At 38.9% G+C, this 24,006-nt stretch overlaps 1 protein-coding gene across 2 annotated transcripts in view; it reads right to left on the bottom strand.

The window, feature by feature from the left end:
- The window catches only part of DCX (doublecortin), an 88,345-nt gene that overhangs the window by 54,580 nt on the left and 9,759 nt on the right, over positions 1-24,006 (bottom strand). For both annotated transcript variants that reach the window (XM_032475275.1, XM_032475274.1), the window contains exon 3: positions 22,809-23,149. In XM_032475275.1, coding sequence (XP_032331166.1) covers positions 22,809-23,149 — 341 coding nt within the window. The remainder of the gene's footprint in view (positions 1-22,808; positions 23,150-24,006) is intronic.

A 24,006-nucleotide genomic window follows, 5' to 3' on the forward strand; every position in this document is an offset into this window, starting at 1 on the left:
GTTGACTGCATGTTAGGTAGAGTTGTCAGATTTAGCAAACAAACAAACAAACAAAAAAACTACAGTTAAATTTGAACTTCTCATTATTTATCTGCAAGTTAAATTTAACTGGGTGTCCTGTATTTAATCTAGCAATTCTAATCCTAGGAAACTGCTGGTCAATTTGAAAAAAGGGAGTTACCTTCTCAGCTCATGATTCAGCTATGCCCTCCCCCGCCCGGATGCTAAGAGGCTAAGGGACAACTGACCCCTCCACCTCCCGCCTCCACCTGCAGCCTGCCAAGCTTGTTGGGGCTCTATTGAGCCAGAGTAGAAAGGCTGTGATTTTAAGAGCAGCAAAAAAGCAGCAGCAGCTGAACTGGTATCCTCCAGCATTTTTCATTTCTATGAAAAGTTTGATTCTGGTTTCATGCCCTGTGATTAACCAAAACAAGAGGAAGACAAATAAAAATTCCGTACAGCTGTTTCACACTGACAGACCTGACCTTCCCAGCTGAGGGTTCTTTGTGCTGGGAAATTGTTACCTAGCAACTAGGCCTTGCAGCTGCCAGACTCCAAACACTGAAAGCATGACTTATAGAAAAGAAGCCAGGAGAAGGGTGGGGTGGGGACTGCATCAATCTGAGCTTTGTCTTTGAGTCTAATACTATATTCCAGTAAGAGAAGATAAGCAGGAATTGAAGCCCCTTCCTGTTGTGATTCACTTGCCAAATGAGGCTGCTTGAGTCCAGTTTCCTGTCACCTCCACCTGCTCTAGCAGTCACCCCTGGGTATGAAAATGATAGGGTTGAGGGAGGAGTGGGAATGAAAATGCTTCACAGAGATGTTAAATATTCTGTGTGGTGCACATGGCTTTATTCTTTGACAATGGAGCACATCTTCAATCTTTGGTACACATCTTCAATAACTGGGCATTTCTTTCCTCCTCCTCCTCCCCCTCCGCCTCCTCTTCCTCCTCTTCCTCCTCCTTCTTCTCTCTCTCCCTCCCTCTTTCTCTCTTTAAAATACAAATGGAGGGGCCCTCCATCTGCATTTTTTTGAACTGCAGAGGGTGAAGGATTACCTCAGTGAATTTCAAATATTAGCACTTATGTGAGTCACCTGGCCAGTGTTAAAATGCAGAGTTCTGAGTCCCACCCACTAGCAAATCTGATTTAGTAGTTTTGGGGTGGTGTCCAGAAAATCTGTATTTTTAACAAGCTCCCCATGGATCGAGTCTATGCACAACAAAATACTGGTTTATGGTGTCTTTTGATATAAAGGATTTTAAAAATTTTTATGTACTCAAATAATATTCTTCACACCACCCAACAATCTCCCCTAACAGGTAACTATCTTCCAACTTCATATGTCCAATTAGGTGGTGGCCCAGTTTCTGTCTTTGGGCATGGAGAGCCTCTTCAGGGGGCATTACCAGCTTGCCCTACTAGTATACCCACAGTGTCTGTCTCTAAACATCAATTTTGTCTCTGTCTCCAAGTCCACTGACTTGGAACAAGGTTGGAATTGAGTGCACTGCCCTTCAGAGACTTCATATTGTTATTGGGTTATTCAGTTATTCAGTTCACAGTCCTTTAGCAACAGCAAACTCACAAATTCAAATGAAAAACATAGACCCCCACATGCTAACTGCATCTCAGCTGCCCCATCCCACTCCCACAGCAAGTTTGTGTAGTAGTTTTCTACTGCTGTATAACACATTTAGCAGCTTAAAACAACACCTGTTCATTATCTCACATTTTCCAGGGATCTGGAGTCCCTGCAAAGCTTATCTGCGACCTCTGCTCAAGAGTGTCACAAGGCTGCAATCAAGGTATCAGCTGTATTGCAGTTCTCACCTGGGTTCTCTTCCAAGATCGTTCAGGTTGTCATCAGAATTCAGTTGCTTGCGGTCATAAGACTGAGGTCCTCGTTTTCTTGCTGACTGTCAGCCAGGGGCTGCTCTCAGCTCCTAAAAGCCCCCTGCTCAATAGCCATTCTCACATGATGATAGTTTACTTCTTCTTCATGAGCAAAACAAAAGCTTTCTGACTTCCCCTATATCTGACCTCCAGGCCCTCTTTAATAGTTTTACTTCAATTCTGTCATTCTATGTGACTAGTAGGAGATTTTGTCTTTAAAATTTAAAACAGTGAAGCATTGCAAACTGTGATATATAATATTTTTAGTTGCTAAGTGTGCACTGTAATTCGTACATGAACTATATTACTGAGTTTGAATATTTTTAAAATAGAAACTTATTTTTAAGTAACAGCTTTAAAGAGATATAATTTATATACCACATAACTCACCCACTTAAAGTGTACAATTCACTGGTTTTTAGTATATTCACAGAATTTTTCAAAAACCACCACCTCGATTTTAGAAATGCTCATCACCTCACTAAGAAACCCCAGACCTATTAGCAATCACTTCCTGTTTCTCCCCAAACCTCCCACCCTAGGCAATCACTAATCTACTTTCTGTCATTATGGATTTGCCTATTCTGAACATTTTATATAAATGGAATTATACAGTTTTGTGCCTAGCTTCCATAACTGACCATAATATTTTCACAGTTCATTTATGTTGTAGCACGTATCAGTACTTAATTCCTTTTTATGACTGAATAATATTTAATTTCATGGATGTAGCATATCTTATTTATCCATTCATCCATTTCTGGGCATTTGGATTATTTCTACCTTTGGCTATTATGAATAATGCTGCTATGAACATTCATGTACAAGTTTTTCTGTGGACATATATTTTCATTCCTCTGGGGTATTCACCTAAGAGTAGATTTGCTGGGTCATATCGTAACTCTATGTTTCTATGTTTCCAGACTGTTTCCAAAGTGGATACATCATTTTACATTCCCACAAGCAGTTTGTGAGGGTTCTAATTTCTCCATATCCTTGCCAACACTTTTTAATTATCTGTCATTTTGATTATTGCCATCCTAATGAGTATGAAGTGGTATCTCATTGTGGTTTTAATCTGCACTTCTCTGATGGCTAATGATGTTGAGCATCTTTTCATAGGCTTACTGATCATTTGTATATCTTTTTTGGAGAAATGTCTTTTAGCACATTTTTAATCAGACTATCTTTTTTTACCATCGATTTGTAAGATTTTTGTTTCTTTTTCTTTTTGTTTTTTTGGAGCAGGGGGAGGTACTTAGGTTTGTTTATTTGTTTATTTAATGGGAGTACTAGGGGTTGAACCCAGGACCTCATGCATGCTAAGCACACACTCTACCACTGAGTTATGCCCTCCCCCCTATATATATATTCTAGATGCAAAGTCCCTAATCAAATATGATTTCCAAATATTTTCCCCATTTTATGAACTATTTTTCCCCTTTCTTGATGGTATCATTTATAGCACAAGTTTTTAATTTTGATAAAGTCCAATTTGTCTATTTTTCTTTGGTTGCTTGCAATTTTAGTGTCATATCAGATAAACCATTGCCTCACTTTTAAGATTTAAGATTTACATATGTGTTTTCTTCTTAAGTTTTATATTTTTTTTTTGCTCTTACATTTAGGTCTTTGATTCATTTTGAGTTAATTTTTGCATATGGTATTAGGTAGGGGGTCTAACTTTATATATTTTTAATTTTTGCATGTGGATACCCAGTTGTTCCAGCAGTATTTGTTGAAAAGAGTACTCATTTCTCATTGAATTGTCTTGGTGCTCTTTTTGAAAACAATTGACTATAAGTGTGAGGGTTTTCTTCTGGACTCTCAATTCTATTCCATTGATCTATATGTCTGTCTTTATGCCAGTACCACACTGTTTTGATTACTATAACCTTGTGGTAAGTTTTGAGATTAGGAAGTGTGAGTCTTCCCCTTTGTTCTTTTTCAAGATTGTTTTGACTACTTTGGATCCCTTGAATTTCCAAATGAATTTTAGTATTAACTTATCAATTTCTGCAAAGAAGCTAGCTAGGATTTTGACAGGGATTTACTGAATCTATAGATCAATTTGGGGATTATTGTCATCTTAACAATATTGTGTATCCTCTTTCTCTTTTGAACTGGTTTATAACATCTGGTTCCCTCATTGGTTATGAGTTAAATAAATAAAATATTTAACACATGTTCATTTCTTTGTCTGTGCCAGAGTCCTGACTTTACCCTTTTTTGAAAAATATCTTTTAACACCTGTGATTTAGTTAGAGCCAGCATATTTCCCCCAGTTCAAAGACGTGGAAACATACATCTTGAGAAGTTACTGGTTTATAAGCTTAAATAGCAACCTAATGATAGAGCTGCAACTGAAACCCAGGTTTTCTAACTCCCAGTCAAAGACCTTTTCGCTATACCACACTCTCTGCCTTTATTTTTTTAATTAAAAAATTTAAATGTCATAAGTGATGTTGTTGGAATAGTTCTGCTACATTTCTGCTTGGAACGTAATTCCTTTTTCCCTCTTTCCCCTTGTCCAAACTCTTTATTAACAATAAGACGTTTTTACTGAGCCAATATGATGTCCTTATGTTTTCAGCCATATATTTATTATAGCCAAATTGATCAGGCTCAAAATATTTGTTTAGCATTTGTTTTCCTGGATCAAAAGATAATTGGAGAATCCAAAATATAGAGCAAAATATTGAACAGGAGACAGTGTTGAATGAAAGTACCAGTGAAGCATAGACCATGACACTGGGAACTCCAAAGGAAAATATCTAACATTAGATAAACAGAATTTGGGTGGTGGAGAATTATCTGTGTGTAGTGGTGTGGTGTAAGGTTCTTGTGGGAAGGAGTGGGGAAGCTGGCATGGAAGAAATCAGCTTTGCCCTCAAGACTCAAGCAAGCAGCCATTTGTCCTTCCTGTTATAGGAGAATTCCTCTGTCCAGAACCTATTTCAAAAACATCCTCTTCAGAAAACAAGCATATTTTATCCTTCAGTTTTATCTGTTCAAGCAAAATATTTCATTCTCTAGCATTTACTTGCAAATAGGGAATGTCTGTGTTGAGATGTAAGTCCCAGTAACTTTGGTTGTCCAGAGCTGATACTCCTCAATACCCACTTACTCTAAAAATTAGGCTATGTGTCAAAAAAACAAAATTCAACAGAGGAGACGAGGCCTCCAGTTTCAGCTTATATTAAAAGATATAAATTCTTACTTATAATCCAATCCGAAGAGCTTTTGATGATGCAAGAATATCATTCTGGTTTCCTAATGTAGCTATCTTATGCAAGCCTTTGATTCTTGAAATGTGCATGTAATCCAACTGCCTGCCAGCAGTTGATAAGGCTTCTGATATATAGAAATTCAAAACAGAGGAGTTTAGCTGTGTCTCTCTGACAGTTGCTGCATGCTTTAATTCAAGCAGATGAATAAATCTGAACAGATTTCAGATTTTTAAAGAAGACTTCAGCTTGTTTCACATAAGGACTTGCAATAACCTAACAGCATGTAGTGAATATCTGAAATGACTTTTACTCGATCAGTCAGCTTGGTATGGGGGAAAGAGCACTGACATCAGAGTCAAGAGATCAGGATCCTAGTTATGGCTCTGCCATTGATCAATTCTGTGACCTTGGGTGGGTCTCTTCACTTCACTGACTATCAGACGGAGATAATCATATCCACCTAGGCTATCGCACAGGGTTGTTATGACAATTAAAACAGATAATAGAAGTGAAAGAACTTCTAAAAGCACGAGGCTCAAGAGATGTGAAAAATATTTTTATTATTACTGCATTCGTGTCTTTCAGCTTTTACCTGTGGAATGTCTGCTAAAACTTAGTGACTTTAGAGAACTACTTCAGAAAGCAAGATATAAGAAAGAGGGGTAGGATTTGATCAGAACCATAACTAAATTTGCAACATACTTTATAGTTCACAGAGCACTTTCACATACACTATCTCATTTAAGATCCACAATAACCTTATTCATTAGGCAAGGAAACAGTGAATTCCTCAAGGGCAGAAAATGTATCTTATTCATCTTAATATATTCCCAACACCTAATGGAATGCCTGGCAAAATAAATGTTTGTTGAATTAATGTATATTATTTCTCTCCCCATTTTATAGATGAGACAACTAAGGTCCAGGGAGAGTAGGGACAGAGCTGAGATTTGAACTCAAGTTTTTAAAATCTACTGCACCACTCCCTTGTACCTTACTACTAGTAGTATTTATAGTAGCGGTTCTCAGACTTCCGGTGAGGATCAGAATCACCCACAAGGAATGTTGGAATTCAGATTGCTGGGCCTCACCCCAGAGTTTTGGATTCAGTAGATCCAGAGTGGGAACTGAGAATTAGTTTTCTAACAAGTTCCCAGATGATGCTGCTGTTGCTGGTCCAGGGACCACATGCTGAGGACCACTACCTTATAGCTTTGTTCCGTCTTCTGGCCAGCAGCCATCAGCACCACCTGGGAACTTGTCAGAAATGCAAAATCTCGTATATAAATTAAAGTTTGAGAAGCACTAGAGAACAATGAGGTCTGTTCTGGCTGTACGTCAGAATCACTTGGGAAAGCTTCCAAATATATAGATCCTCAGTCCTCTCCCTGGAGATTCCAGTTCCTAGGTGATTCTAAGGTGCAGCCACTTTGGGGAAACATTGCTCTAGACTAGTGATATCCCAACATATTTTTATCACAACTCCTCCACTTTCCCTATTCTCATCCCCACATCTTATCCTCCCAGCAATTTCCCTGGGTAGTAAATAATCCCAGCAGAGAAGCATTTTGCTGAGGTCCTGCAAAGCCTTTAGCAACTGGTAAGCATTGATCGTTTGTGAAAACAATATTCTAAATACTGGGGTATACTGGGACATAAAGCGAGTGCAAGGCAGGATCTGTTGGGGAGACAGACCTATCCTAAATTAAAATAATTACAAAACAATGAATGAGAAACTCCCTGGCATTCTCAGTATGGTTTATATTGAAACAAAATACGTGAATTGGAGTAGTCAAGAAAGTTTCACAAAAGAGGTGGGCATTGAGAATGCATAAAAGTTTATCTTACACTTTTATCACTTTTTTTCCTAGGAAATCATTCAACAGATAGTTTTGACAAAGAATAAATAAATCTCAACAACAGGAGCTAAACAGGGGAAATAGAAAATGCACTTAACACTCAACCTCACACTCTCGCATAGAAGGATAAATTACAAAGAGTGGATCTGATGAAATAAGGAAAGGGTAGAAATGGGGCAGTGTGTCTTGAAAGGAAATTACTCTGAATTTTCATCCTCTGCAAATGGAAGCACCTTCAAGCTCAATGCAAGCCGAAGTCTCTCAAGCCAGGAGCAAGTGAAGACCCTTCGAAGTAAAAATGCCTGATACCACACTAAAATTTCCAAACCTCACTCCTCTGCCTCCAGGCATGATCATGCCCAAAACAGATGATGTAGGCTATAAATATGCTAAAACTAGACTAAACAGCTCCCCCTGCTATGGATCCATGTCCTACACTTAAACTATGCTTGTGTATCTTCTTGGAAAACTGAATTTTCAGGGAAATGTATGCCATCTTTATTTACCAATAATTCAATCTAATAATCTGTATTCTAATTTTTGGAATAGAACATGAACTCATTTGCTAACTTAGGGAGACCTGAAAAATTAAAAAAAAAAGAATGTCCTCCTATTGTAATTTAGGGGGATGTTTTGCCTGGTTGTCAATATTTTCTGGTTCTGTTTGTATGATAATTTCTTACAAGTGAATAACATTTTCTCTTATTCAGAGCACTTTCATGGCAGTTTTGATATCTAAGGTCCCTTTTACCTCTGAAGTTTTATGATATAATATTATCTTTCTAATAGCCCTATGAGATGGGTTGAACAAGGTTCCTTAACCTGCTCTTGGCCTCAGTTTATTCATCTATAAAATGAGACGGCTGGACTAGAACAATGGATTTCAGTCTTGGTTGAACATTGACTTGCCGGGGAGATATTAAAAACACTGATACAGATAACTGGGCCTACTTCCAAAGGTTCTGATGTAACTGGTGTGGGGCCAGGCCTGAGCACTGGGCCTTCTAAAAGTTCTCTGAGTGTTTCTAATGGGCAGCCAGGATCGAAACTCCCTGGACTGACATTCTGAGTCTAGATGTCATTTGAATTTTATGGATGAGGGTACTGACTGAGGCACACAGAGGTTAAATGACTGCCAGTAGTTAAAAATTAAGTCAATTCTAAGGTGGGACATAGAACCTAGGTTTTCCTACTTTGACCTCTGTTTCAGGCTGCCTTTAGTTTACATAATGTCCACACATGTAAGGTCCTTAAAGTAACCCTGTGTATCTGTATGTATAGAAATCAAGCATTTCAGAAATATCACCCTTGGGCTATTGGCTTCCTCTGTTGAGTTCATATATCCTCTATATCCTCTCCTCCATTAGAAGGCCTTCTCAAATTTACTTCCCTCTGGCCCTCATCTAAGTGTGCATGCATTCCTTTAGTACTTACTACTTACTAAATCATCCTCCACTCGTTCACTTATTCAACATATATATTGAGCATACACCATATTCTAGTCACTGTCCTAGGTCCTGAGGATACATCTATGAACAAGACAATGCCTCTGCCCCCAACGGTTTGTATGTTAGGCTACAAGATTTAACACTTCATTCTAGGTATGGACTATGTCTTCATAACTAGACTGTGAGCACCTCAAGACTAGATACTCTGTTTTCTAGTACTTACAAAGTGCCTTGTACAATGCTCTACAAATAATAGATGTGTCTCTTATTTAATGATTATAGAGGACCATCACAGCCAGTTATCCTTAACAGACTCTACTATCAAGAAAACAACCAATAAACTGGAAAGATTGGGCATTTTGTTTATTCTGTATGTTACAGATAATTAAAATTTACTGATGTTTGAGATTCTTGCCAGTATAGAGTAATTTCTAGACATCAACAGGAAGCAGCTTAAGATTGCCTATTTGGAATCTTCCAAATTTGAGTTATGTAATCACAGAAATTTAAGTAAAGAAAGGACAAAAGTGCATGGAATGTTTGCTTTGTGAAGGGAACTTTTGGGGTAATCTATTCTACAAAATAAAAACTGAGATCCATGAGGAGTAGAGGTTTACTCTAGATTACCCAGCTCTTTAGTTGCAGAGCAAGAGTCTCTGAGTCCCTTGCCCAAGGCTCTTTTCCATTATTCCTTTCTCTGTTTCATGGGTTAGCAAACATTTTCTGTAAAGGGCCACACCTTTAGACCCTAGATTGAAACATCAACTATTCATTGGGTCTCCTGCCTGCTGGCCTGCCCTGCATGTTTCAGATTTTCCAGGCCCTGCAAATCACCTGAGCCAATTCCTTAAAACAAATTTCTCTCTCTCTCTCTCTCTCTCTCTCTCTCTCTCTCTCTCTATATATATATATATATATATATATATATATATGTGTGTGTGTGTGTGTGTGTGTGTATACACACATACATATATATTATATTTTATAGCATATATATATAAGCATATTTTTCTTCATTTTTTATTTTTAAACCTATAGTTTGCTGACCCTTGATCTACTGTATTGTGAGTAATGTAAAATCAAGTTCTCCTTTGTATTCCAAAGGGAAGTTTCCTAGAGACTGCAAACTCTCATAACCTTAATTCTTTTTAATTATATTTCACTCTGATTACTCTTGCTTTGTATCCCCACTAGCTCTGCCTTTGTATGAAGATTTCCAGGGTCTGTATCTTTGCCTTTATGCATGTGTTACATACACAAACCCCACACCATTCTGTTCTACTTCAGGCTAGGACTTGACAAGGGCAAGGATAGTATGGAACAGATGCTGTCATCCTTGAAAGCCACATTCAGCTGGGGGGGGATGTAAATATATTGATTTAAACAGAATTTTTACTTTACAAGAAGGGAGGGAGATTGTTCAGTCTGAACTCAAGGTCTCAGCAGGTCCCTGTGGAGTAGCCAAACCCCATATCACTCAGTGAACTGAACCAGAGCAGTTAAGCCAAGTGGGGACTAGGAATTTTTAACATGCTCAGTAACAGCTATTTCCTCTGGAGTCTAAGCCTGGGCCCTAGTCCCAGTTGGAGGAAAATCTGAAAGCAAGGGTGGCTATGTAAAGTAAACCCCATGGTTGGGGGACCCCTCTAAGTTCTCATCTTCTACATCAGTTCTACCCAATTCCAGCTGCCATCAACTTCCAGGTGGGGCTTACTGGTAAACCTTTAGCCAACAAACTCCTCAGCAGCCAACATAACAGCAGTGGTAGCGCTCAGAACCTCATTTACCTCATTTCAGGGTGGGGTGCTTATTGCTAAGGAAGATTATGGTTGGAGTTGAGATAGAAGTGTCTATATTGACTACCATTAAAAATAGACATGAATTAAAGGCAGCCCCAACCCTGTTTTCTCTGGATGAGCTATAGTAATTTATCTCATTGCTAATTAACTTCCACACCCTCTTTCACTCAGCTGCCTTCTGCAGTGCAGGCTAAACGACAGAAGCGGTTTCAGCCTGGAAATGAATGATACTATTCATCAATCCCAGAAGTCTCTCCTTGAAGATGCTGAGGAGGCAGTTTCCTATTCCCAACTCTAAGTCCACCAAGCCAGAGAAAACGCTAACTATCAACAGCATTTTATCATGCTTTGTACAGTGAGTAATGTATGTTAGAACTAAACTAGGAGCAGAGTCCTACTTAGTACCCCTCAGTTAATAGTTGGGAAGTCTAAAAAGCTACTGCTTTCTTGGACTGAATCATCAGTTATTGCATTCTCACTCACTGCTTAAGCTCCTGTGAGCTCATAATACCAGCCAAAGAGACAGCCCATTGTATTTAGGGCTGATTAGCCATTAGGAACTATAGGCACAGTGCCTGGGGCCCATCATACTTATACGGACCCACGAACATGATTTAATTTCTTTTAAAATCAGAAAAAAAATAAAATTTAGGTTAAAGAAAATGTTTAAATGTGTTATATTAATATATTCCTCATCATACCAACACAGTGGTAATTATATCCTTGAGTAGAGGAAGGGACCCACCAAGGCAAAAGTTGCCTAGGATCCACAGAAGCCATAATACATCTGTAAGTACATCGACTATTACTGAAGATCCGAAATCTAAAGGGTAGGATGGACCACTGGAGAACCCACACTTCTTTTAATCAGAGGAGTCCCTGGGAAAGCACAAACATCAATTCCCAGCAGGCAACAAGCCAAACACTTGAAACTCCACGCAAGGCAAGGCTCCATCCTCTTTGCAAACAGCGAGAGGAAGTTCACCTATCAACTGCCATATTAAATAAACTGTGGAGGCAAAGACTGCCAGAGGGAAGCTTTTTATCAAGGCTGTAACGTCTCTAGTGAGTAAGACCAGAAATGTCCTGACATATAAATATTTATATACGACTTCATCAGATGAGACAGCCAATACTTAAAAGAAACAGGGGCATGGGCATGCATATACAGACATAAAGAAGACTTCAGGAGGTATTGGTCTTGGCCCAAACCCTCTTTTAAGGGATATTATCATGCTGCACAAGCCATTCAGACCCCTAGGGTCTGCCAAATTGTTGCCAGCTGGAGAAGCACGAGCTTGGTGCAATAGAAAGTGTGCAACCTACGTAAATGGCAAGCACTACTTATGGCAGTTAAGTCTAATTAGTAAACTTGTCTCTGATTGCCACAGTGAGACTCTGCAGCATGGAGGAGTGGAAGGAGTGCTGGTTTATATAGGACCAAATCTATTGTGAAGGTTCTAAACCTGGCAATGGAATTGACGTTGGTGCCTCTACCACCACACTTAGAGAAGCCAAACTTGAATGCCTGTGACCAAAAGGCTTCTCCTAATCTCTTACAAATTTGGGGGACTCTTGAAACATCTTCTAGACAACTCTCCCCTTTCTATCAGTTTCCTCTTTTGCCTCTAGAGTCTCCATTAGAGATAAGTGACCTCAAGCCCTACCCTGAACATGGGTGAATAGGTGTTACTTTTATGGTGATTGTGGATACTCTATCTACAAAGGCTCTCTTGTCCCAGTTTATCACCCCTGTCAAAATGTGATGGTGCTTGTTTTCTTTCCATTTAATTATTCCTTTGGGCCTTGAGGGTTTTTTCCTTTTCAAGATTCTCTAATTAAAATGCAAATAAATACCTGAGGCAGAGGCCAGTGATTCCCAAAGTGCATTCAACCATATGGTCATAGTTTGTTTTTCTTAAAAAATTGGTTTGGTGTTCAAACAAGTTTAAGGGACACTGAACTAAACAAAATCAAGCAGATTTCTCTACTCTACAGAGGGCTTATTGGAGTCTTTTTCCAAGAAGGGAATATACTATGCAATTTTACTAAACTTATTTAATCAAAGAGCATTTGATCAGACTAGTACTACATATAACAATTTGGGAAATGTGCTCTAAACTGATAGGAACTAACATTATAGTGAGGATGGATTTGTTAAAGCCTTACCAAGTGAATATGTGAGCTGAGATGAAGGCTCTGAGAAAATCAGATCCCAAAAGGTCTGACTTATCTGGGGATAGGGCTTTAAGTTCTAAGGTAGCATATTGAACAAAGGGCTAGCTCTGCATATTAAAATGCATACAGGACATAAGCTATATCAGAAGGGCATTTTGGTAACCATGTATAACATAGGAGCTGGCAGGAACTAAAGCCCTCGGAAAATGAGACATTTGACAGGCAGGTTGTGATAGATCTGGAGCATGGGTAACTGCCAAAAAACATCAAATCGCACAGCCTGACCCAGTCATGACTCCGTCTGCCTGGTTGCCTCTCAGGGTCTTCCTGAGCCAGACCCCGCCCTCTGATCTACTGGAAAATTTTGTCTCCTGTTCCCAGAAATAATGACTGTTCAAATAACCTGGATTTGGCTGGTTTAATAACATAAATCTTCATTTGAAAAAGACATTTCTGCCACATTTGACCCAGCTGCACACTCTTGTCTCAAAACTATTCTCTTAGCCTCTATGGACACACCATCTAGTTCTCCATGGTTCTCTCTAACTATTCTTGGGCTCTTCTTCCTCCCCATCCCTTTAATGCAAGTATCCCTCATTGTCTTTTCCTGGAGCACCTTCTCACATGAACCCTTGGTAAGCTCATCTACCTGCCTGATTTTAACTACCGTTGTTTGCCGATTATTCCCAAATCTATATCTCCAGCCCAGGCCTCTCTCCAGACCCATATATACCACTACATTCTAGAGACTCCAGTTAGATGTAGCAAGGCATCCCAAGTTCAATATATCTAAGCTCTGCTTCTTGCTCTGGATTTCCCTACTTTAGTGAATGACTCTACCATCCACCCATACACCTTACTCATAAACTTCAGAGTCACCTGAATGCTCCTCCTCCTTCACCCATGGTAGGCAGAATTCTAAGAATAATCCTTGCCTTTATATAATCTCTTCTCCTTGAGTATGGTATAACCTATGAATATAATGTTATTCCTATAATTATGTTATATGGCAAAGGGGACTTTTCAGATGTGATTAGGGTTAATAATCAGTTGACTTTCAGTTAATCAAGGGGGATATTATATAGGTAGGAGCAATATAATCACATGAACCCTTTGAAAGCAGAGAATTTGCTCTGACTGGTGACAGAAGGGGAAATTAGAGATATTCTAAGCACGAGAAGGATTTGAGGTACCTTTGTTAACTTGAAAACGGAGAGAGTCATGTGAAAAGTATGTTGGTAGCTTCAAGAAGCTGAACATGGCTCCCAGCTGACAATCAGCAAGGAAATGAATTCTGCCAAAAACCTGGATGAGCTTGGACCTGGATTCAACCTCAGGGCCTCCAGATAAGAGCCTAGCCCATCTGCCACTGTGACTTTAGTCTTGTGAGACCCTAAACAGAGAACCCAGTCAAGTCTGCTTTAACTCTGATCTACAGAACTGTGAGATAATAAATGGCTGTTCTTCTAACCTGCTACATTTGTGCTAACTTATTATACAGCAGTAGAAAACTAACACACCCCCAAACTCAATTAATCACTAAGGTCTCCAGTTTCCACCTCCCAAATATTTCTTGAATCCATTTTCCCCTTTTCCATGTCCACTGCCACTGCCTGGGTTTAGATCCTTTTATTCTCCTTCCTATAGTACTAAACAACCTCCTATCTGGCCTCCCTACTGGTTTTATCTTCCTTAAATCCAGAACAACAGGGTGACTTACCCAGACTGCAAATCTGATCATGTTATTCCTCTGCTTAAAATCCTTCAGTAGCTTCTATCACTACAGGATAACATCCAATCTCCTTAACATAGTTTATAAGGTTATTCTTGGATCTTGCCCTTGACTTCCTCTCAGCTTCATCTTCTGCCACATCAGCCTTGCACTTTATACTGTAACATAGTTTCTCAAACATAGCACTACTGACATTTTGGGTCAGATAATTCTTTGTTGCTGGGGCCATTCTGTGCATTGTAGGATGTTTAGCAGAATCCCTGGCTTCTACCAACTAGATATCAATAGCACCCCTCTCCCATTTGTGACAATCAACAATGTCTCTACACATTGCCAAACACCCCCTGTGGGGCAAAATTTCCCTGGACAAAGACTACTGAGCTAATAATACAGAACTGCTGTGGCTCTCTACAGCTAAGCTTTTCTTTTTACTCAGGAGCTAATATCACAAGAACTGGAGAGGATAGAGTCCGTGGTATCAAGAATAAAAGTATTCTAAATCTAGGAAAAAATAGATGGACTGGGGTTCTGGAAATCCCTATCGGTATATCTTTTTAAAGCTAAGGAACTTTGGTGGTTTGGGAGGGATCTGTGACTCTTTACACTAGAAGTTCCTTCTGTTTGAAAAGAATCTGGAGAGTTAGAAGGGTCAGGGTGAGACTAAGAGAAAGGAAGAGGGAAATATATTCTTTGTATTTGCTCTAGCTTTAAGAAATGTTGTTAAAGGGACTTTCATGTTTCTTTCTAGTATATTATTTAGGGTAGAACTCTGGTCCAAACCTCTACACAGAAAAAGAGAGTATAAATTTGTTTGTTTGGAGTACCCTTTTGGGTATGTGCTTTAGGAACATGGGTTTGGTGGTTAGGCAACAGGAGAAACCCCAGCACCCAACAGTTCTATTACCAAGTTTATACCAAAATAAAAATATATGTCCACACAAAAGCTCTTGCACATATGTTCACAGCAGCATTATTAATAATAGTCAAAAGATGGAAACAACTCAAATGCCCATCAACCAATGAATGGATAAATAAGATGTGGTGAATCCATACAATGGAATATTATTCATCCATAAAGAAGATAAACTTCAAATACATGCTAGTATTAGTTCACACTCACAGTTCTTGAAAGTTCTAGAAAACTTCAGAGCATTTGGCTGCTAACTTTTAATGCCAAGCTACCCCCTGGATATGAGGATATGAACCACTGCTATTTCTAACTATCAGATTAAATTCAAGTTTTAAAAAATTTGTCTTTTCAACAAATGGTGCTGGAAAAATTGGATATACATTTTCCAAAAAAGAAAAAAAGAAAGAAAAGAAAAACCTTGACCCTTACCTCACACTATACACAAAAATTAATTTGAAATAAATCAAGTATCTAAATGTAAGAGATAAAACTATAAAATTTCTGGAAGAAAACATGTAAGAAATTTTTGGAGACCTTGGCTTAGGTAAAGAATTCTTAGATATATTGCCAATGCATAAAAGAAAAATTAATAAATTGGACTTCATCAAAATGAATAAAAATTGCTCTTGAAGAATTAAGACAGCCATTAAAAAGATGAAAACACATGCTACAGACTGGGAGAAAATATTTGTAAATTACATATATGATAAAGGACTTGTGTCCAGAATATATAATAAACCCTTATGACCTAATAAAAACAACTCAATTTTTAAAATGGGAAAAGATCTAAATAGATATTTTTCCAAAGAAGATAGACAAATGTCCAATAAGCATGTGAAAATATAGCTGATATCATTAGTTACTAGGGAAATGCAAATCTAAAAACAACAATGAGATTCCACTTTACACCCACTAGGATAACTCCAATAAAAAGATAGACAATAGCAAGTGTTGACAAGATGTGAAGAAACTGGAATCCTCATACATTGCTAGTAGGGATATAAAATGGTGCAGCCACTTTAGAAAACAGCCTGGTGGTTTCTTAAAATTTTAAATATATATATAATTTTATACATATATATAACCTAGCAGTACTATTCCTAGGTGTTTACCCAAGATAAATGAAGATGTATGTCTACATAAAAATCTGAACATGAATATTCATAGCAGCTTTATTCATAATAGCCAAAATGTGGAAACAACCCAAATGTCCATCAAATGATGAATAAATAAGATGTGGCATATCCATACAATGGAGTATTATTTAGCCATAAAGAGGAATGAAATAGTGCTATGCTACAACATGATGACTCTTGAAACATGCTAAGAAGCCAGCCACAATGTATCACATATTGCATGATTTCATTCATATTAAAAGTCCAGAATGGGCACATCTATAGAGACAGAAAGTAGATAAGTGATTGTCTAGTGATGGGGGATTGAGTATGATATCTAAAGGGTGCAGAGTTTCTTTTTGCGGTGATGAAAAACTTATAAAATTGATTGTAGTGATGGATGCACAACTCTGTGAATATACTAAAAGCCATTGGATTGTGCACTTAAAATGGGTTAATTATATGGTATGGGGGGTTACATCTCAATAAAGCTATTTTTAAAACTGTATTTGGAGACAATGCTTTTTCTTCCACTTTAAAGGAATGGAAATAATGAGAAAGATCAAAATAAAGAACTAAGAAAAAGAGGCCAGTTAATTCAACAGTTGCTAATAGAATAGCTTGCATCTCCAGATCAGTCCCCAATTGATGATCCTCTTCAGTTTACTCAAGATATAGCTGTGATGCTCACTTCCCCCATTGGCAACAATCCTTCCCAGCACTGAAAATAGCACCACTGTGGTGGAGACACCTTAATAATAGCACTGTCAAATGCTTGTCACAATTTTAGTAGGCTGGCTTTTATCTTGCTTTGTTTTGTGATTCCTCCACCCTCTGTTCCTTATATCATCCACAGTGGAAAGAAAAGGAGGTCAAATCAAAATTAGAAGTTTGAAAATATTTTTGGTCATGTCATCACAGGCAGCAAGAAAGATCTGAATATAAGAATAAGAACTGTACAAATATGTTTAGTGACCATTTTAGAAAACAAGGTATTCATCAAGGTGATTACTGCATCAAGTTGGAGATCCTAGGAGCATAGAGAAGGGGAGGGCATTGAGAAGAGTGGCAGCTTGTTGAAAATTATCTCTATAGAAGCAACACTGTGAGATGAATATTCTGCTATCATAAAGGTCATGTATTTATCTCAAAAACTAAGAGAAGAGATGTGATTGGTCCCATAACACATAGCTGGTGAAGAGCAGAGTAAAGACTAGACTTCAGGTCTTTGAATCCCAGTTTAGGGCTCTTTCCATATGCTGAATGTTGGATATTGACAGACTAGTCAGTATGAGAGACTGGGATACTATACCAAAGTTCTTGATGGCAATGGCCAAGCCCCACCTCTATCACTGCTCAGAGCCAAGAGCATCTAGTCAACAATAAAACTCTAAGATGATAAATCATGAAGAAATAACCAATCACCAGGCTACACTTGGCCCTTTCTTTTCAAAAGAACAATATATTTGATGTTTGGCCACCTCCATCATAAGCCCTCTTTTAAAGTACAAAATCTACCTCAATGTGAGACCTCTTGAAGCATATACTATATATGGCAAGGTGGGTTGCAAACTATCCCCCTTCAAAGAGCCCAGCCTGGCTTCCCTTCCTTGCTCTTTTCTATTCCATACTCAAGTCAATCCTCTCAAAGCTTGTCTCCAGGAATGAAATCTGTGGGAAGGTTTGGAAGAGGGAACGTTTGGTAATACAAACATTAACTTTCTAGCCTTGGTTTTCTCAAGAGAAGGTCAATGATAAATGACCTCCCTTTGGGGGCATAATTTGTGGCCACGTGGCCTTTTCTATTGAGCCCATTGTTGACTGACAGGAACATAGCACTAGGAGGAGAGAAGGGTTAGCTCTGAGAGACCTGGAGGCCAGGGAGTATAAGTAAGACCAGATGTGGCTGGAGGGCCAGAGATGAGGGTGGGGCATGGAGAAAAACTGGCTATACAAGCAAAAGAAAGACACAACCACCTTGGGAAATGCACTCAACATTTCCAAGGTTAATCCAACTTGTCTTCCTGTGTTTCCTGTAATTACCTTTGTGCTTGCAGCACCCAGTTATTTAGCACAGCAAGATGGAAGGGGCAAGTCTTTCCTGGAATACTTAGCAGCAGTTCAAACACCCTTCGTGCTCTCTTTTTCCTGTTCCACCATCTTCCGGTTCAAAACATGTCTTAAAACTCCTGTTCTAGATTCCAAGGCTATGGGTAATCTTGGAATCAGCTTAAAGCTCTTTTCTCTTATTCTGAGACCTAAAATTTCTGGTTCAAGTAGTTGGTACTAGAAAGATATAGACAGAAACACAAAATAAATTCATCCAGTTGAAAATTGGCCTAACAAAGCTAACAAAATTACTAAAGGCCATACTTATCTCTTAGGCATGGATCTTGAGGCTACAGTGAATCTTTCCACAGAACCTGGATGTGGACAAAACTGAGATCAGAGATGCCAATAAGTATAGAATGAATAAAGCATGAAAATGAATGGTGTGAGGGCCAGCTGCACCCCTGAGTAAGATGCCAAATAGCTAAAAGTCTATTAGTAACATTCTGCATCTCTAATGGAAGCACCATGCCCTGTTCTTCACAGAAATGAATTTAAGGCTAGACCATGTATCTGCTGAGCCTCTACTACCAAGTGAACCAGAAATTTGGGTTCCAAGTTTTATATATCCATGACTTTTAAGTATAAAGGTCAATGCATGGCTTGATTATAAAAATTAATAGGTGGATAATTTTTTCAACACACTGCAACCTCTCCAGCTGCCAAGGAATCAAAACAACCTCACCTGAGAGTGAACCAATGTGCATCATCGTCTAACCCTTCATCGTGTGTTCCCTGACCTCCTAGAAATCTATTAGAGCCCATCGAAGTAGCTAAGGCACTACCAACTACTTCTTATTCCATTAGCAAACTCTCATTGAGGTGACGAATTAATTGGGACCTTGTCCTACTAGTGATGGTTAGCTTCCCTGTCTACACAGACCACAAATATCTCAGAGGAAACTGGTCTTCTATACTGGCAAAACATAAGCCCTAAAAAGATCAAAGGCTCCAAAAGCACATCCAAACCAAATAAAAACAGAAAGAGATGAGAGCCAGGTCCGTAGATTGCTTGTCAATCAGCATAAGCCAATCAGTCAAATGGTACACATGAGAAGAGAAGCAACAATAAATCTGGTGTAATTAACTGGGCTGTTTTAACTGATCATTATTTAAATGAAGAGAGAGAAAACTACTTTATTTGGTCTATTTGGGACCCAGTTAGAGCAAAACTGAAACCAAGTGATGGTCCTGACTTCATGATTAAAACGTTTCACAACAAATAGCCTTGACCATACTTTGTCCTTTCTGCCTGGTGCCACATTTAGCCAAAGACAGGCATGGAATCTCATCCAAGCAAGTCCTAGCCATTGCAACACATGTGCCTTCAGCCTGCACAGATGAAGATCATGTTCCCAAGTAGTAAGAATACCCACCAGTAATCAAAGTGACTGACAGGTGTTAACATTAGGGCTATCATCACTAGAATTGGGAAATGGGCTGGACTCCACAATTTTGAGTTTGGCACCAACTTTCAGTAGACTCAGCACCTATTTTGTAATTAGTAGGTTGTGTCCTTGCACCCTTACATTTTTTTATTTAATGTCCTTGCTGTAACCACACAACAATGTTTGATTTGTGGGTTACTCCATCCATACCAATCTTACCAGTGAGGTTAGAGCAGTTAGTTCCTAATCATTCAGCATCTTCTGCAAACAGCTTTTCCTAGTGTGCTCCTGAGACGGGTGTGTGTGTGTGTGTGTGTGTGTGTATTTGTGTATTCCATGTAATGTGTTTGTGGTTAAATAAGATTGGGAAATCCCAGGTCCAAATTAAATGGGTTTCTTTTCTGCAGGACTTCTCAGAACATTTAATATGGCAATAAGCTATGAGAGCCTCTCAGAAAGGCATACAATTTGCAGAATTTCACAACTTTATTCGACCATAAAACCCTTTTATGAAGAGCCTCTGAAGGTAGAGAGATGGGAACAGTTCTCAGAATATCCTTTGGGAAAAATTGCTTTATAAGTCTGCCCTCAGTGACTTCCAAGTAATAGATAGGAGCTGCTCAGGTGGAATATGCACTCCTTTGGAAGCCCCCTATCTCTTCTGATAGACCTCAGGCTAGTGTCTGGGGCATTGAAAGCAGATGGCTTCTCAGAACATCTACCTGGACCATGTGAGAATCTCTTTATGTCAGCCCATTCAATCAGCAAACATTTATAGAGCATCCATAATGCATCAGGAGCTGAGCATCAAAAAAAAAATAGGTTAAGATTACTTTAACTTTGCGTGGTGCAGATAGAGAAGTTTTTGGAGATAAAATGACATTTGAATCATGTCTTAAAAGATGGCCCCCAGGGATCAGAGCAGGCAGAGGGAGACATTTGAAAGAGAAGGAACAGAGGCACTGATGCCTGCCAAGGCATTGCTCTGCTCCCCTGTGCACTCCACCCCGACGTTTCTGTACATATACCACACCATACATTGGCATGCTATAACATGTTCCCCAAGGAGTTGAAGGAGTTGGAAAACCTGCTGTATAATGAAAATCCACCCATCACTGGATTGAAACTTGCTTATCTAGGAGTTGGAGGTGTCCCTTTATTTATTACTAGGAGCAATCACAGAATGCCAAGGTATGGTATATCTCCACAAAATGTTGGAAATTCATGATAAGATTGATGAAGGTTAAGTAGGGGGAAGTGCGTTAACATTTATTAATATATATGTAAATTGTCAGAAAAATTTACATATTTTATCTCATTTAGTGATGAATTGTATGCATATATATTTACACTGTGTGTTTTGATTCACAGAGTGCTTTCATATCCATTATTTCATTTAATCTTCATGAGAACCCTGTGAGCATGAGTAGGGCATATGTGATTAGCCCTTTCTTACAGAGGAGATGTGTGAGCCTCAGGATAGTTAAGTGATTACCCCAAGGTCACATAGTAAGTGGCAATACTCAGATTAGAAACTAAGTCTTCTAAATCCCAGTCTTATATCCTTGAGTTGTATTTGTTCTGTATTTCTTCAAGAGGCTGAAGTGTATAGGGAAGCAGAATTATGCCCAACGTAAGAAAAATCTTTCTAAAAATCACAGTTGTTCAACAGTGAAATAGGCTGTTTTAAGAAATTGAAATAGTTGTAGAATATATTCTTGCCATAGGTGGGAGATTAAATGTCATGGTTTCTAAGGTCACCCTCAATTCTAAGATCCACTGATCCTAAAATTCCTAAAGTCCTACTTCTCTGAGATGAGGTTTCTGATGATCAACCCTGTTCCTGGGCAGCCCCCATTTATTATATACTTGGTCCTCAGAAAAGAGATCCTCTTAGAGAGATACTTGGGAGTTGGAACTTTCCCCATCACAGATAAACTCATTGCTTTGGTGCAACAAACACATATCACATACAACCAATGCTTCCAGGTTTCTCACAGATCACAGGATGATGGGTAACAGACTGAAGCAGCACATTTATACAAATCACCATGTATATGAGTTTGCAATTTCCCAGTAACTTAAAATCTTGTAGTACACAGTATAATATCAGAAATGATGGCAGGAGACACATTACCGCATTTGGACACTCATCACTCTGATATAATGAATCTTTTTTTTTTTTTTTAGAATCTATATAGTTGCTCAGACACCAAAGGTATTTTAAGAGGTAGAAAGTATGGTCTAATAGTAATCCACACCTGTCTTGTCTGGTGAGGGACCAGGATTCTCTTTAGAGCCAAAGGACCAGCCACTGTTTCAATTCCCTTGGAACATTTTTTATCATATATTTACAGCTCCCTATGCTCAAGAGAATGGTGCATCTGTCTGATGGAGACGCCTGGCTGCATTCTTTCCCAGATATTAATATAGGTGGCACTTTAGAGGCATAACCAATGACATGAAGAACCTGATTTGGAGAGGAACAGATGGCAGCATCTTTCTTAGGCTAATTTTAGGATCTTGAAATAGTCCCTTTCTCACACAAACCATCAGTGGAACCAAATTAAGACAGCTATGTCACATGGAAAAGGGAGAGAGTGAGAAAGTGTGGTCTAGTATGAGGCAAAGACAATGAACCAGAAACCTCAGTGTTTCCCCATATATGACTCCTTTCGTAGAATGTGAGTATCGCTTTAACCTCTTTCACCAGAATGGGTGCTGAATATGGATGTGAGAGTCTCTAAGAAGAAATGAGTGGGCAAATCTCATTTCCAGTCACATACACTGAACAATCAAGATTGCATCATGCAATAGTTAAACTCCTATTCAAAAGAATATGTAGGACCTGGGTTCTAATACATCTTTTCCTAGCAGATAAGGAAGTTGATAAGTGACCATTTTACTGGTAACTCAGAAGCAGATTGAATTTCAAAGCCTCAGATTTCTGGTCCATTGCTTTGTTTGCTGAAAAGACCTTTCTTCCAAATGAGACATAATATGTCAGATAGGGATGATGAGAGGAGGAAGAAGAGTCTCCCAACCAGAAATGATGCCTGAGATATAAGATGGTCATCCAACGGTTTAGAACAAATAAGGAGAGAGTCATTTGGAAAAAAAAAAAAAAAAAAGCACCTACCTGTTTTCCATCCAGAGTGTAGAGTTTTTTGACGACCCCAGTCTCTAGTTTGATGGCTTCGGTGATGTCAGTGAGGACTTGCTCAAAAGAGTGTGCTGTCTTCTTGTTCAGAAGTACACGCACAGCCTTCCGAGGCTTCACCCCACTGCGGATGATGGTCACCAGCTTGGGGCGCACAAAGTCCTTGTTCTCTCTGGCCTGAGCACTGTTGCTGCTGGCCAGGGACTGAGGGGCTTTCATATTGGCAGATGTCTTCACATTGACCGACCAGTTGGGATTGACATTCTTGGTGTACTCCACCTTTTTAAAGAAGTTGTCTGAGGAACAAACATAGCTTTCCCCTAAAGGAAGAAATAAGTGGTAATTAGTTTAATAGCAGATATATGGATAATTCTAACCAAACTAATACACACTGACCTTGGAGTAGCACTTTTGGAGACATGGTGAGAATAACAAACTTTATATGCAATTCCTAATTGGGCTCTCTAACAACTTGGCTCATTCAAATTCAAGAGCAAGTCATCAGCAAAATATTCTTCATTATAATGTCATACTTAGTTGAAAAATCCTATAAAGCTAAGGGTCCCAAGGACAATGAAAATACCTAAGTATCATCTAATAAGGGGGGGGCTCTCAAGCTTGATATGGTTTTATTGCAATTGAAACATTTATATTAATTTCTAGGATGTGTGTTAAAGTCTAGGGGCATTACTGGAGTGTTTTTTTTAACATGTCTCTTTTTCTTAATGCTCCTGTCCTATCTCTGGACTCATAGCCCCATTCCACTGTTATATTATGAACTGAGGAGAACTTTCATTGTTAACACATTTTGACTCCAAGATAAAGTGACCAAAGTAACCTTGCCTATTGGGCATACAGTACATACTTGCCAAGAAGACAGATTGTACTTTGCACAGAGTATATGGCTAAGCAGTAGAATACTGAAATGTGAAATGTGAAGAGTGTGTGTGTGTGTGTGTGTGTGTGGCTGGGTGGGTGGGTGAGTGGTGAATATGTATGTGTGTATAATTAGGTCTTCTACTGCTCACCTCCACACCCAGGTGGAGAAACTGTCTAAATAACAATCTGTACACACACATACACACACACTTCTGTTTGCCAGTCTAGCTCTTGCTTGAGAAATGCTCTCCCCTGTTTCCATCACCCACCCCTCATCTTTCCACCTTCGAATGCTGCA

This window comes from Camelus ferus, chromosome X (genome assembly GCF_009834535.1).
Source record: "Camelus ferus isolate YT-003-E chromosome X, BCGSAC_Cfer_1.0, whole genome shotgun sequence".
Taxonomy (NCBI): Eukaryota; Metazoa; Chordata; class Mammalia; order Artiodactyla; family Camelidae; genus Camelus; species Camelus ferus.